At 39.1% G+C, this 15564-nt stretch overlaps 1 protein-coding gene across 2 annotated transcripts in view; it reads left to right on the top strand.

The window, feature by feature from the left end:
• LOC134874037 (netrin receptor UNC5C-like) overlaps positions 1-15564 on the top strand; it is a 162093-nt gene that overhangs the window by 90019 nt on the left and 56510 nt on the right. For both annotated transcript variants that reach the window (XM_063898010.1, XM_063898009.1), the window contains exons 3-4: positions 3929-4072; positions 14699-14802. In XM_063898010.1, the coding sequence (XP_063754080.1) occupies positions 3929-4072; positions 14699-14802 (248 nt within the window). The remainder of the gene's footprint in view (positions 1-3928; positions 4073-14698; positions 14803-15564) is intronic.

The raw sequence follows: 15564 nt of genomic DNA, 5'->3' as shown, positions 1-15564 counted from the left end.
ATCAAAGAAACAGCTGGAGATGACAAGACAAAGTGAAATAGAAGAAGATATATGCAACAACGACAGAAAATAGACAGAAAAACCTAGTCCGCACATCTTTTGACTTTTATTTGAATGGCCACCCAAGTATTTATTCCTATTGCATGGTTTGAAGTAAATTATGAGGACACCATGAATTGCCATATGCAACAACACGGAGATGTTCCTATTGTTTACTAGTGTAGACCAATTTTCATGAGAAGTCAAAATTACGAACGTGTTCAACATTTTTTTAAAATAGCCTTTAATGTTTTCTTTCATAAACTAGCTCTTGTGTGCATTCTTAGTGGCGACTCGTAAGATAGAACTTATTTGTAAATCTCTGTATTCAATATTTCTAACTATTTTTTGTGCTTGTTTTTTCAAAGTTCCCGTTCGTCAGATACTAAAGTCCAGATGTGACGAAGTACATCCACCCAAACTTGTGTTTTTACTCCTAGCTGACAAGTAAACTTTGTTATAGGAATTGACACTTTAGGACTAAGAGAAATAGTCAGTGGTAGTGCGCAGTTTTATGATTGACAGGAATGTTTATGACAGTATCCACTCGTCTTGATACTTGTCTTCCATTTTTCATCTACTTCTTTCCCCTTACCTCCCTCGGCTGACAGCCGTGGTTTTGTTGATGTGAAGCACTGTCATGCTACAGAGACCCACATTTCTACGCTTGTCTTTTTTTAAGAGAAAGATGTGACGCTCTGAGCACTGTATCCAAACAAAATAAGACACCGAATGTTATGGGACTTTTTAAGCCTCAGGTAATTCGGTTGTTCTCTGCCCGGCAACACTAGCTGTGCAAGCTTTGCATTAGCAAACATAGAAGCAACTGGGGCTTTACCGGTTTTAACAGCACACCTCTTTTTCTTCTTTATGTAAAGTCTCACTTTTGTTTTGTTTGTTTGACATACTTTTTATTGAAATGACAGTGAAGGAAAACAATGGAATCTGTTTACGTGGAGGATCTTGATAGGTGTCAATTTGTGCTTTCAAAACTTTGACATACTTTTTTCCTGCTATGAATTTTCCAACTTACTCCCAAGCTGATATGAAAACACACCAATGACACTATGGTAATTACTGTATGAACTGTATGAAATCCCTTTATCCATTCAATTACAGTAAGTGAATACAAAAACACTTGAACTCACAATGGCAGATTTCATGTCTGAGATATTGGATATTAACAGACAGTATTTCTACCTCTTTATGTTATATTGGGCTTTTGTTAAACCTTGGTTTTAAACATCTTGTATACTGGGACGCATCGCCAAGAGGAATAATGTTCCGGTTCATTTCTCTGCACTGCTTTCACAGTAATACTTCCCCTTGTTGGAAAGCTTTGCATATTAACACAGCCGAATATAAACCAGAAAAAATAAATCTGTCTCTCACAGAACAAGTTACAATATGTTAGATATTGCCAGAATTATAAACATCCAATAAATGAAATCTTGGATTACAGCACATTCAAAGCAGGCTGGTATATCATTGCTCTGAATTCCCTATGTTATACCTTTAAGAATATCAGGTTACTGACTGCTGATCAGGTTTCTGTAGCTGGAAGTTAAAGGATTAGAGGATGTTAATTAATGTGACAGTTCCTCTTTTTCTTACCATTTTGGCCTTCCATCAATACTAAGCCGTCAGTTTCAGATTGTCTTTTTGACTTCAGCCTGAGTAATTGAACACATTTTGTCATTACAACCAATGATTTCCCCTGCTGTGAAACCAACTCAGCTCTCTGTGATGCTCTCTGTTTTACCATACAGTATCCTGTCCTTGTTTTTCTCTCCCGTCAGTCTGTCTGTTTTCTCATATCTCTGTAACCCTCTCTGCTCTACTCTGTATTCTTACTTTTATATCTCTGTTTCAATGCAAGCAATACCTTACAACACCCATCCTGGTTTCCTCTTTGGTCATCCATTACTGTTGCCTGTTGCAGTACTCTAGCAAAATGTCATTGTACTAACATAATTAATCTTGACAAATGTGTGTATGTTTTTTCCACCCAATACTTGATTGGAAATTGATGAAGAATAAGATCAATAAGTGGAATCAATAACATTGTATCAATTCCTTACATAAGTACAAGAGAAAACTACTGTAAAGGTTTTTACTTGTTCAGTCCTTTCCTAGGAGAAATGTTCCTCTTATGCAAAGCAAGTCAGCTGCAGTTTTTCCAACATGTCGCAGTATTATTCTCTAATCAAGACTGATATCAGGGGGTATATTATTTGCTACTTTCCGATTTCTCATGTTCTGTTTAGCTGTCTTTCTCCTTATAACCATTCACTTTAATTGCCATCTTACCCTTTTTTACTTTGGCAGTTGGATGTCCACTGGTGTTCAGCTACTTCACGTCCGTTTTGTCTGCATGCTGAGTTTTTTGCTCTTTTCCACTGCCTACCAGTTGTCTCAGCTTTAGTCCTGGGCTACTTGCTCGTTATAATTGCAAGTTTAGCTACCCTTTTTTTTTTTTCTTGCCTGTACCTTAGATGCTGTGTCCCCTGCCCATTTTGATTTCAGCTGCAAAGCCTTAACAATATCCCTTGTTTGTCAGTTTGCTCGACACTGGTATTCACACTAGTTGTTTATACTGTCTCTGTTGCTTTGCCCTTATAGCTTTCTCCCCCCTTATTGGCTATTATCTCTTGTTGTGCCAGGAGGACATTCAACAAGCTTTTTACTCTCTGCCCTACTTTCCTCTTTGTGTCCGTTTTCAATCTTTATGGTATTTTTCTTAATCTAAACCCATGTCTCCCCATCTCCCTTCTAGCTTCTACAAAAGCGTCCATTACTTTTCCCTGCTCTTTGCCCTCATGGGTTTTCTTTCAATCTCTTGCCGTCCATTAATGGCCTCTGGTCCACCAAAATCCTGCTCACTGGATTTCACATTTTTACATCCTCCCGGTCCCCTTTGCCTTTAGGCTGGCATGCTTACTTACTGTCTTTCAATGTCTCTAGTGGCAGGAACCTTCTGAGAGTCTACATAAATAAAAAGCCCAAGTCAGATGTGTGAGGGATTGTTGCTTGGGTCCTTGTCTCACTGTTGAACCTGAAATAAATGGCAAATGTTCTCAAATCATACCCTGGCTGCTCCAAAGTCCCCACTTACTTTTACCTAAAACTATCTCCTTTCCTTCTCTTTTTCTTTTCACATCTTTTTCACATCTTTCCTCATTATTCTGTCTTCTATTTCCCTCATTTCACTTTCCTCTTTGTTTCTTGTTTTGAGCTTAACCTTCTCCAAGACTTGGTCCCTTCTACTTATTTTTCATTAATTCTTCCTTTACTTTGTTGTGCTTTTCAACAATAGTCTTAACTTCCTTTTTTTCTCCTGCTATTGAACCTGTGTTCTACCTGACCCTTTTTCTTTGTCTCCCGTATTTTCACCCTTAGTTTATTTGCTGCTTTTCATTGACTTTTTTTCTCTGCAGTCCTCTCTCTGTGCTCCCCTGCAGTCCTATCAGTTGGGTGCAGCTTTTTCAACCTAACACTTCATACAGAGCTGCATTCAAAACACCCGGGAAAATAAATAAATAATACGAGATAAGTGGAAGTGCAAAGGGACAATTCCACATACATTAAATCCACAGTGACTCTCCGCAGGAGTGACCTGGGTTTGTAAACATGCTGCAGACATTGTATTATTATTCTCTCCTACTATTTAGTTACGAAGATATTTACTGTGCACAGATTTGACTTTCGGCCTCTTAAGCTAACATGAAAGCTGTATCACCAGAGTATAAGCTTGCGTTTTTTTATCAGTGGCTCAGTGAGAATTGAAACTCGTGACTCATTTACCGTTTGAGGCAGACTTCTTTAGCTCGAATATGAATCCCAGCTGATATTACAAGTGATTTAACAGTGCTTTTACTTTCTTCCACAGGCCTGGTAGTGAGAGAAGCCAGTATAGAAATTACACGGCAGCAGGTCGAGGAGCTGTTTGGTCCTGAAGATTACTGGTGTCAGTGTGTGGCCTGGAGCTCCGCTGGAACGACCAAAAGCCGCAAGGCACACGTCCGTATTGCATGTGAGTAAAAACTATACTATATACTAAAGTATGCATGAGATGTTTGAAAGTACTTTTCATACGAGGAAGCATGGACAGTATGGATGAAATCATTGTTCATATACTTACAACACCATAACATCATTATTTTCAATGTACATAAATGCAAATTCATTCAAGTTTCTCTTTTCCAAAAAAGGAAAAGCGGATATTCAGCTACAGAAGCACATTAACAATCCTTAATGCACACATAAATGTATCACTTTTGCTCTGCTTCGACCATTTTAAAAATATTTAAAACTGAAAACTGCCAGATGTCTTGTATAGCTGCTTTTTCTGCGAATGATTTCTGTCAAAGGTTACCTCTTTCAAACACATTGTGCCACCATATGTTTTGTCAGTCAAATAATTTAACATGAACCAGCAGCAGTAGGGGTGATAGACCTCCACAGGCAATAGGAGAGTAAACCAGGCAATAAGTGAGATAACATTAAAAACAGTAATGCTTAATTAATTCAATGCAACAGGTTCTGTGAATCCCTTATTGAGTCATGTACGGACTCAAGCAATAAAAATGTGAAAATGCATAGAGGTAATTTCGGAACAAATGTAATTGGTGTTGCTGAAAAAAAGAACATTTATTGCATATTTTACTTTATTTTGACGTGCAGAGGTACATTGCTGCAGTAAGTTCTTCCTTACTACAAGTTTCAGAATACAAACTTGTATTAAGGAAGAACCTTTCAAAAATGGTTTTCCTGAATGATTGGTTGGGAACGTTCTAAGCATTTTAGCTCGTTGACTTTAGTCTACCAGTATTAGCTTCCTGTTATGGTCTGGTGAAAATGTAATTTGACAACTGGGAGTTTCACTATAAGGTCACCAAAAGAACACAGGCTAGACAAAGCCCCAGCACGCTCAATATCACTCCAGCAGACTGAGTTACCATTTTTCACTGCATACACAGTGATCACATGGGGAAATAATTTAAGGATTGTTAGACAAAAACAACAGTGCAGGGGAAAGAGCATTTTAAATCCTGCTGTGATTGATGGTCGCTTGATGGCTCTGCTGCAACCATGTGGCAAGGGAGTAGAGATGCTTGATGAAAAATAAAAATTGTTAGTTTTTTTTCTAATGAAAGTCTCATAAAAATGAATGCTTTTGTTTCTTTAAAGCTGATTCCACTGGCCGAATGATTCAAACCCATAACATTAGTTTAGCAAGCATCATTGCTCCGCTCAACTCAGCCACATAAGTCAATGGGGACTTGCCTGATCGCTCGGGTTATAGAAAGGTCAAGCATAAAAAAATACTACCAACAAAATTGACCCCAACACCCCGGTTTACCTGGCTTACACTAACTGTGTGGCTATGCTTGAGTGAACTCCCAAAAGGACAACTGGGGGCTTTAATGTAGTCCATTCAGCAGACCCTCAGAACACACTGCTCACATGCCCATATTTAGTACTTTAACAGACGGTAGCACTCTAACAGTCACGCACCCTGTTAATCGTTGTTTCCCATGTTGGTCTTATTCCTGCTGCAGTTTAGAATCCATCATGTTGACCATTGTTTTTCATACAGGATATTTTATTTGGCTGTAAATATGTCTCACTTTTTTCAGGCTGATTCATATATTTTGTTAAGCACTCACTAAAAATGTATTTGTGTTTCGGAGCTCACAGAATTACACATTTTGCTAAGGTTTTTAATCTTAATAATACAAAGAAAAAATGCTATATGTCAAATACAATTATAAAAACAAACTCACATGTTTACATTTTATTTATGGATCACAAGCTGTTTAGTGAAGATCTTAAATACTGTATTAGGCCTAATGACACAAGAGTATGTTTTGTAAGATTGTCCCTGAACTTCATTATTTGAATATATTAACTAAACATTTTTACGTAAGGAATAGGAAAATTAGCTGACAGAAATGTCCATACTTCACAATAGAGTATCAAGTTGTGAGGCCGTACCAAAGCAATAATATGTTCAGTTAATTTTTTCCTGTAAGACCATTTGATTTTTGGGCCTCACTATTCTGTGCTTTTCCATTGGTATGTGAGGATGTTTTTCTGTCTGTCAGCAGAGAGTTAGTGACACAGTCAGAAATATCCTTCTAAGCTCCACTAATAACATTCTCGAGTGGAATAGGCCCTCCTCGGGGTGCAATGAAAGCTGGGTAATGTGCTGTTTTTGGCTTACGTTGGGGCAGATACACGCTGAGAGACAGATGTAGGCAAGTGTACGTATACAGGCTTCTGAGAATCTCTGAGGTAAACACGCAAATATAGCAGCACAGAAAAGCACACCTACTGAGAACTGAAGGCAACGTTGTTCATGTGATGGTTGTGTCTTTATCATTCTTTGACTTACAGACTCCATGCCATCAATATCATGACACCAACTCTCGGCATACGCACACACAGGTCAAGCATAATTTTTTCTGCTTTCCTCATTAATTTGAATGGCAGCCAGTAGTCTATACTAAATCACAAATATTAAACACTAAATAATTTAAAAAACTGTGCCTACCTACAAAACTGTATCAGCAAACTAGCATGTTACCTATCTTGCATAATTTCCCCCATTTCCAATTAACCTTATTCAAACAGGGAACTGTATATAGTGTTTCACACATGCAACATCTCTTATAGAGGTTAGGTGAGTGATTGGTGTTGGACGATGCTTCTAAGAAGGCTTGAAGGGCCGCTAGGAGAGAGAATATGAGAGAACCTCTGCTTCTTTTTTACTTTACTCTCTCCCTCCTGATCCTTGTCACTCCTTTAGTTTTTCTGTGTAGTGTGTATTTTCCTTCTGACTTTGTCTGTCTCTCTGTCCTTCACTTTCCTCTGTGCATTATAACAGTGATTTTTCCCTTAACTGGATCTGATTACACTCGGCCCCCTCTTGCGATAACCTTTTCAAATCGACCCAACCTCCTGACCTACCCTGCTTTCTGCTCCTATTTGGATCTACTGTTGTGATTAAAATGCTTCCTGGCATCTAGAGCTTGCTGAGCAAAGTGTCTTTTCTACCGCACCATGCAATAGCAATTCAGCATTTCTCTCCTGCATTCCCATCCCTTCTTCCCACACATTTTTCTTATTTCCCCTCTCCCATTGTCTCAACCACTTTTTGTTTTTTTCTTTGCTTATCATATGCTTATTGTTTTGTTGGGTTCCTTGTGCTCTATTATGTTGCCTCTATGGTTCTCATTCTCTAGCATCTTCAGGCTGTTTTAATAACTGTAGAATTAACACTTGAAGGCATTATCCTAATACACAGTTTGTAGCTGGATAATGGTAATCAGTGTTGTGGTGGTAAAAGTGTCAAACACCCAATCAGAGATAATAAATCTCAGAGTGATTTGTTGGTCTTTTGGAGCAGGGCACTTTAGCTGAGTTATGGATGTGCGCAGGCAGCCTAATTCAAGTTTATAAAGATGGTGAGACAAAGACCGACACATACACACACTCCCACCCACACAGCAGTGCAGGCACGTACACAGGGGTAGCGAACACAGACACCTAAATACACACAAATGTGTTTGCAGTGTCAGACATGCTCTTTGGCCCTGCAGCTATCAGGTCAAGTTTTTCTTCTTCAACGGATTAGCAATATGTCAAGGTCACATACGCACACACACACATGCACACGCAACCACAGGGACACGCATTTCAGATGATGGCAATTTGTTCTGCCACCTTCCACTGAGACATGTGTGTGCATAGCAATCAGGAGTCCAGACACTCAGACACACAGCAGCCCAGGCAGCTTCTTGTGTGAACTGGAAAATGTCTGTTAGAGAATTTCTCCTCTGTTTGGTTTTATGATGCAAACATCACACTGCAGGAATTTAGGTTTTCCTTCAATCATCGATGAATTTACCCAAGGGAAAAAAAGCTCAACAGGGATTTCATGTGTTAGATTTAAAGCATTGATTAAAAGCAAACTCTTCTACACTCATTTGGGCCTAAGCCTGCATGTAGCTTACAACAATATAGCCAGCCATTTGTAACCCAGCAACCGAAAACCACCGCAGTGTGTTAGCCAACCGTTCTGGTAGGAAACTTGAACTGCGGCGCAAAAACCAAGTTCACACAACCACCACAATCTCAATGACATTTGTCCATTTTTTGCATAAAACTGCATGCTAGACAGTTTTATTAGTGCACAGTCAAATTAAAATGTGTTTGACCCAAAAGATCAATGTTGTTACTCCCTCCTCACTCACTCTGACACTTTTGAAACGCTGTCAGTGGAAAGCTTTCAGTGTTTTGCTCTGGATGACATCATCAAGAGATTCTTGGTTTTTCGCCCTGAGAAAGACTTCATGTTGGTCACACACACTGAAAACACATTTTTATAGTGAGAACCCATAGTGTGTGTGTGTGTGTGTGTGTGTGTGTGTGTGTGTGTGTGTGTGTGTGTGTGTGTGTGTGTGTGTGTGTGTGTGTGTGTGTGTGTGTGTGTGTGTGTGTGTGTGTGTGTGTGTGTGTGTGATGTCTCACCATCACTGTTAGCCACAGAGCTTTTTCCCAGATGTCAAGGACTGCTTCAGTGCACTCTTAAGTGTTGAAGTGGTAAGCCACAGCCGATGTAACCACACAGAATGTAAGTCACTTTCCAAAGTCCAATTGTGATTAGATTAACATGTAAGTATCAATGGTCATTATACTTTAGTTTAAAATAAGAGAAAGGCGTAGGGAAGGTGCTGTCTAATTGACCCATGGGGTCGCTAAATTGCCTCCCAAAATCATATGCAATGTATCAGTCAAAGTAATTGTAAATTGTAAGATGAAATTAAACCTAAATTAACTGTAATATTTTGGTCATAATAAACATTTCTGTATTTTCAGAACTGTATTTATAAATGGCTACTTTTGCTAGAGCACAATTTCTTCTTTGTCTCATATATTTATTGACAAGCATAAAAACCCAGGTTCAATTTCAGCTTATAGTCTAAAGGGAAGAACATGTGAAACGCAGAGTTTATTTTCTTGACTTACAGATTATTCTTTTTCATTCAAATTAAAATATGAATGTTAAACGTTTTCAATATATTTTGAAATAATACTTTCTTTTTAAGTCAAACACTTTGTTTTATTGAATCTGTTGTGCTTCAGAGTGCCAGTGCCATGTCAGTAAATTTAAGTTGTTCACTTCCTCAAAACTTGTCAGTGGATGGGAAGATCTTGTCTGACGTTTAGGGCTGATCACAGGTTAGGAAATGTTGAAATGACAGGGTGGAGAAGAACTGGTCTGAGTGGAAAAATAGACTCTCTAAAGTCACTTACAAAAAATGACTCCCTATAACCATGCTGAAAATGATACTGGGTCACACTCAAGGTCAAAGAGTACCTTCAGTTCTTTGTTTTTTGATATTGGTTACTGCAGATCCCATAGGCTTTTTCCTCCCCTCTCAATACACTACACAGTATTTACATAACGCACTATTAGTAAGTATGTCCTAGATCTGTAGAAAATTGAAGGACATGTGTATAGAAAGAGAGAGGCTGCTTCAATTGCAATTACTATAGATGTGATGATACAGCATGAATTTATTACATTGTGTACAACTTTGTTTTCATGTAATACTAAAGTGTTTTATTTACAAATCAATTTACATTTCCTTTTTTTCCTAATGGTCATTAAATGGTACCTTGCCCTCTTGTATGCTTTATCACTTGCATCATTTTTATTTTTTTCTATGCCAAAGATCAGATTGTTTCCATTGCATGCCATCATGTATGAATTGAATGTCCAAATGATCCTCCTTGACACTTAAGGAGAGTACTTTGCCTGCTACTTTCTTCCCAACCAGCTCACATGGCTCTTTATTGCTAGAGCAGCTCCACCAGGGGAAACCGTTATGATTTGGCATGGGTAGCATGCAAGCAGAGACACCCATTTTGGATAATTGCTCTGAAATTTGCTTATGTAGAGGTGCCTGAGGCAACAAACTCACCACGAACATAATAACAGTTTTAGTTGTGCAGTGGAGGAAGTTTAATAGGGAGAGGGAAGGAGGCAGAGAGAGACAAGGAGAGATGGAGGGGAGACAAGGAGGGTGAGAAAGAGAAGAAATAGGAGTTTATGCAAGAAAGGTCATGTTCTGAATAGATGCTTACCCTTCTTTTTTTGTTGTTCTCACACTGAAAAACACTATACAAGGTTGCCCTCTGTATTTTTAAACCCTGTTGCAGTTCTTTGTTGTTCAGTGAATTTATCTTTGCTTTTGATATATTTATGAAGCTGGATAGCGTTATCTGCAGTTTGGAGTGAAGTGAGGTCAGTGAATTGATGGGACACAGCTGTCCCTCCTGTCCTGTGCACATATTTCCCTTGGGCATATATTTGCACACATGCACAAAAACACACACCTTCCACTGATGTTAATTCACGGCCCCCTGGTGTCGTGGACACAATGTCACATTTCCTCTTTCTCTATATCACACATGCTCCCAAACACATTGTTAAAGCCATACTGGCACCAATGTTCTTTGTGATAGCCTGCTAGCTTAGCACTATATGTGAATATGTGTTAGCGCCTGTGTAATGTGGTCTGTTCTTCCCCTGAGTATTTTGCTTTAATCTCCTTTAATTTCATTCTCAATCTTTATGGAAATCAATGCAACCAACACCTCATTTCACCATCTCCCTTACTAATTAAGACCAGGAAATTGTTCCTGGAATTGGCTGGCGTGAGAGAAGAGCATTTCTCCCCTCAATCACTTTCTAATTCTCTCCTTGTGTTTGCTGTTTTTTCTTTTGCACATTTGTTTTTACGTATATGAGTCTGTTATTTTGCAGCGCTCTGAGTATCTTAATATTTGTGGTTGGTGGTTTTTCCATTCCCTGTGTTGTGTCTGCTTGTTAGTCTTCATCTCCTGTGTGTATTTTCATCACTGTGACAGTATCTGAGTCTTTCTATTAGTCTCTCTTTGTCTCTCAGTATTTGTCTGTGTATGTGTGTCTCTGTGTGCTGTGTGGGTAGCCATGTGGTAGATTTAAGACTAAAGCTTTGGGTGATTACTCCCATAATGAACCATCATGCTCTGTTCAGGCTGTCATCCCCCACAGGGATTGACTGTATTGTGAAGTTATCATTCAGCCTCAGCAATATCCTCACATAACTATCTTAACAAATATATCTCACCACACAAAATGTGATAATGATTAGATGTATACTGCATAAAATTAAACCTTGTCATTTAAGTAGGAAGATGTCCTGCTGGAAATCTTTAAAGCGTTGTCAGCTGTGTATCTAGGAAGCAGACAGCATGATCATCTTAAATGAATGCCTTGTTTACTCATACAGATTCATACTTTGTTCTCTCATGAGTATGTAGCTTATCTCCTGAGGTTTTTTTTACTTACAGAGAAGCTCCTAACTTCAGTACATTTACCTTGCAGTTGTAAATGCATGAATTGGAGTTTTAAATATAAATACAATTTAAATCAAATCAAAAAGTGTGTTATGGTCCTTGTTGTTCAGAATGCCTTATACAAACACTTGAGGATGCACAAGCAGCAAAATGTTAGGAATCACATTGCCAGTATTACTTATAATTGCAGTATTTACAACTTGATTATGTACTATTTCTTATCAAAAAACATATTTACGTTTAATTCCTCAAATCAATGTACATAGCACATCTAAAGTTAGTAATACAAAAGTTGCATAATTCTGGATGTAAGTAAAAATAGCATGAATTAACTTTGTGCTGGTTGTCATACAAAATATTCCAGATCTGGTCTGCGGGACTCAATATAATACCAGCATGTGCAGATTATTTGTCATGGGCTTAATTGAAAGTTTTTTGTATACTTTTGTGAGTTGAGGCACACACTATCCCTCACCTTGTTTTTTAAGATTGGGATCTCGCTGAGCAGGAATAAACAAAGGCAGATTGACAGTTGGTAGGGTTGATGGATTGCTTGGTTTTGAGAGAGATGAGACAGATAATACAATGTGGACTCACTGGCATGCATTTCTATAAATGCTTTGCTGTAGAGAAATATTTACTAGGTAAAGACTGAGCAGTGGGTTTTGGTATTTGGACCTGCTGTGTGCTGCCAGCTTCCTACTTACTCTTTCTTCCTCTCATCCTCAAACTCCCCCCTGCTTTGCGGACTTCCACCTTCCCTAGACTTCGCCCTTCCACATCCCATTTTACCTCTCCTTGTCCTACACTGTGCATCCTTCTATCTCTGTATGCCACTGTTTGATGAAATACCCACAGTCTGACCATGACCGGTTCAACATTAAAGAATTGTTCTTTCTAGTGTTTGTGTCCGTGTGTGTCCACACTTGGTGTACCACAGTTGACGAATAAGGTGATTAAGAGTGCACTTGGGAACCAGGAGAGTAAAGGGACACAACAATAACACGCACACACACCCACCCACACACACACAGACACACACACACACACACACACACACACACACACACACACACACACACACACACACACACACACACACACACACACACACACACACACACACACACACACACACACATACACACACACACATATTGGTTTAAAAAAGCTGAAAGACAGAGGAGAGAGGATGTGTGTTATACACCTCCAGTAATACTTTACAAACTATCAAAGTGACTCTAAAACTCTTCAAAGTCGAAACATTTTTTTATTTCAATATTTCAAAAATTGTATCAGTTTAATATTGCTGTTGATGCTGCCATTGCAACAGACTGCAAATCACTTTAAAATACCCACATCAAAAATCTGCAGATATGTAGCTTATCTTTTTCTTTTTTTCCAGTGACATTCTGTAAACATCATTTTGAAAGTATAAAAAGGGATATATTTGCAGATCGTTTTCCCCCTGATCATATTGCGTCTGATTCTAGAAAAAAATGTGATCGTAAAACTTTGAGTTACACACAGAAGCGTGGATTAGAAAAACTCAATCCTCTCCATATGTTCTCATTTAGAAATCCATCAGATCGGATCAGCACTATAAATAAAGTGACCTGCTAAGTCCTGCAACACTGCCACCCCTCTTAGGTTACAATTTGTTTTATTGCCTTTTTCTATGGCAAGCTAATCATTTGAACATGTGTTAAGCTCAGCTGCCAATATACTGTAGGGATACATGCACACAAAATGCTCTATGGCATTAGACCAAGGAGGTGAACAGAAAAGTGAACAGTAAGAGTGAATAGCTTTATAGACCCTCAGGTGGAATTCATAGAATTTGACAAGCAATCTTTCAGAATGATCTGCAGGGCAAGACGTGAAGACTCAGCATAAACTTAGCTGAAGAGTGCTTTCACCTTTGTACCTCTCTCAATGAATAAAATGATGTCTTTTGTGTAAGACATCATAAAGAAGAGTGGCGATGAGAGAAATAAAGATGCAGGGGAAATGTATTTGGCATAAATATCAGTTAAACAAAAATGTCCTTCCATCCACCCATGTATCCATCCGCCCACAAAGGGTTTTGTTTCTTTGCTCACGTCTTTCCACGCCTCCACTCCATCCTTATTTATTGTGTCTTTCCCTGTTCTGTTCTTATTTAAATGTCTAGATAAGTCTGCTACTGTGAGCATTGTTTCCCTTCAAAATGAAAACAGCTGAACCCTTTCTGAAACGTTCTGTGGAAAAAATGGAAGTGCATTCTACAATGCTTTGTAATGCTGTCATTTATCACAGCATGTTAGCCATTAGTGTGAATCATTTCTTCTCTTTGGCCTGCTTGAGTTGCTTTAAATCCGGCAAGACTGTATGGAATGAAAGCAAGGTTAAATATTGTGCCTAGTGATTGAGGGGTGAGCATGCAACAAAGCAGCCTGTGTTCAAAGATGAAAGTGTATGTGTGTTAAACTTTTTGGAAATCATTGTCAATCTGTGTGTGTGTATGTGTGTGTGTGTGTGTGTGTGTGTGTGTGTGTGTGTGTGTGTGTGTGTGTGTGTGTGTGTGTGTGTGTGTGTGTGTGTGTGTGTGTGTGTGGTGTGTGTGTGTTTGTGGGCATTACTTGCCTCTAAGAATGTACAGCTAAGTATTTTTCTTTGCTGTGTTCATTTCTAAAGTGACAGGAGAGTGGGAGGAGTCAATATATGCATGGCTGACTTCAACTACCAACTCCATAATTACCATGTCATTGTTACCGCGGAAATTAGGTAATGAGCTTGGTGTAAAATGACATGGCACCATCTCTGAAATGGGTTCCATGAACGATGAATCACAGGATGCTTTCTCCAAAAGGCTCCCACACCAGTTCGCTTTCCATTGAGACTCTTAACTTTTGGTAATCCTTAAAAAAAAAAGTGTATGATATGTTTCCCGGTTTGGAGATTAAATAATTGTCCGTGCAAACACTTTCCCTGTTTAGATTCAAGGTTTGAAATGTGTTAGTTATTTTTTGTCAATGCATCAGTGTGCTATGCGATGTTCCAATGGGGAGCCCTTACAGCATGTTTAAGCCAGGATATCAAACAGGCATGTTTCTGTTGCGGGTTACTTGGATTCCGCAAAGAGTGAGTAGAAAGCTGATTTCAGATGCAGAGCAAAGAAAAAATGCTGGAGTGTGAGGTGTAACATGTTCTTGATGTAGGAAGCAGTATCTCTAAGTTTTCTGTCTCTTTTTGTCTTTCTCCTTAGACCTGAAGAAGTCATTCGAACAGGAACCCCTGGGAAAGGAAGTAACTCTGGAGCAGGAAGTCCTGTTGCAGTGTCGCCCTCCAGAGGGCATACCAGCTGCTGAGGTAAGGGCAGCTTTATTGTTAACCTCCACCTGAGGTGAATGCCAAGCAAGACGTCCCATTAAGAGGAATATTTAAGAGGACTTTTAAACAGGGAGACAAAAGGAATCATCAAGAAAAAACGATTTGGCCAAAGAAAAGTCAGGTTTTTTTGTGACACTTTCTGAAAATGCCTGCGAATGACATCCTAAAATTGATGGCTGCGTGCACTCTTTCACAGCCTGCAGTCAGTGGTTAAAGGTTGTGCTGAATAAAAATGTATTCTGACCAATTTGACAAGGTTTCTTAGGTAGACATTTTATTTAGTCTACTCTTTATTGCAAGATAATAATGTGGAGCTGCTAAAACTCCATTGTCAGCTCATAGATGTTTTACTCACTCACCTAATGGGCCATACAGTAAACATCCACTTTAGGAGAGCCACACGTGTCACTTTCACTCCCTGAGGGCCTTAACTACAGTGAAGAGTGTCATTGGCAATTCAAATTGTTCTTTATTTTCCTTGTTTCATCTGGCTGCGTTCCCACCTGAATGGATAAAAGGACCTAATTTAATTTAGCCAGTCGCCGGGGGAGAGCAGCACAGCACATGGAGACGGCTGTGCTCCCGGATAAGGAGTCTCTGAATAAGGTTTCGCTCGGGGTTTGATAGTCGTTTGCAATTGCACCTAAGTACACAGCACCCCCGAGAGAAATAGGGGGAGAGGGAGGCACTCAGACAGACCAGTGTACAAAGTGAGGGGGATTGTGTGGGGGGGAAAGGCAG

The sequence above is a fragment of the Eleginops maclovinus genome, chromosome 12 (genome assembly GCF_036324505.1).
Source record: "Eleginops maclovinus isolate JMC-PN-2008 ecotype Puerto Natales chromosome 12, JC_Emac_rtc_rv5, whole genome shotgun sequence".
Classification (NCBI taxonomy): Eukaryota; Metazoa; Chordata; class Actinopteri; order Perciformes; family Eleginopidae; genus Eleginops; species Eleginops maclovinus.
Note: the sequence above shows the minus strand (reverse complement) of the source record. Positions and strands in the feature narration are given on the sequence as shown.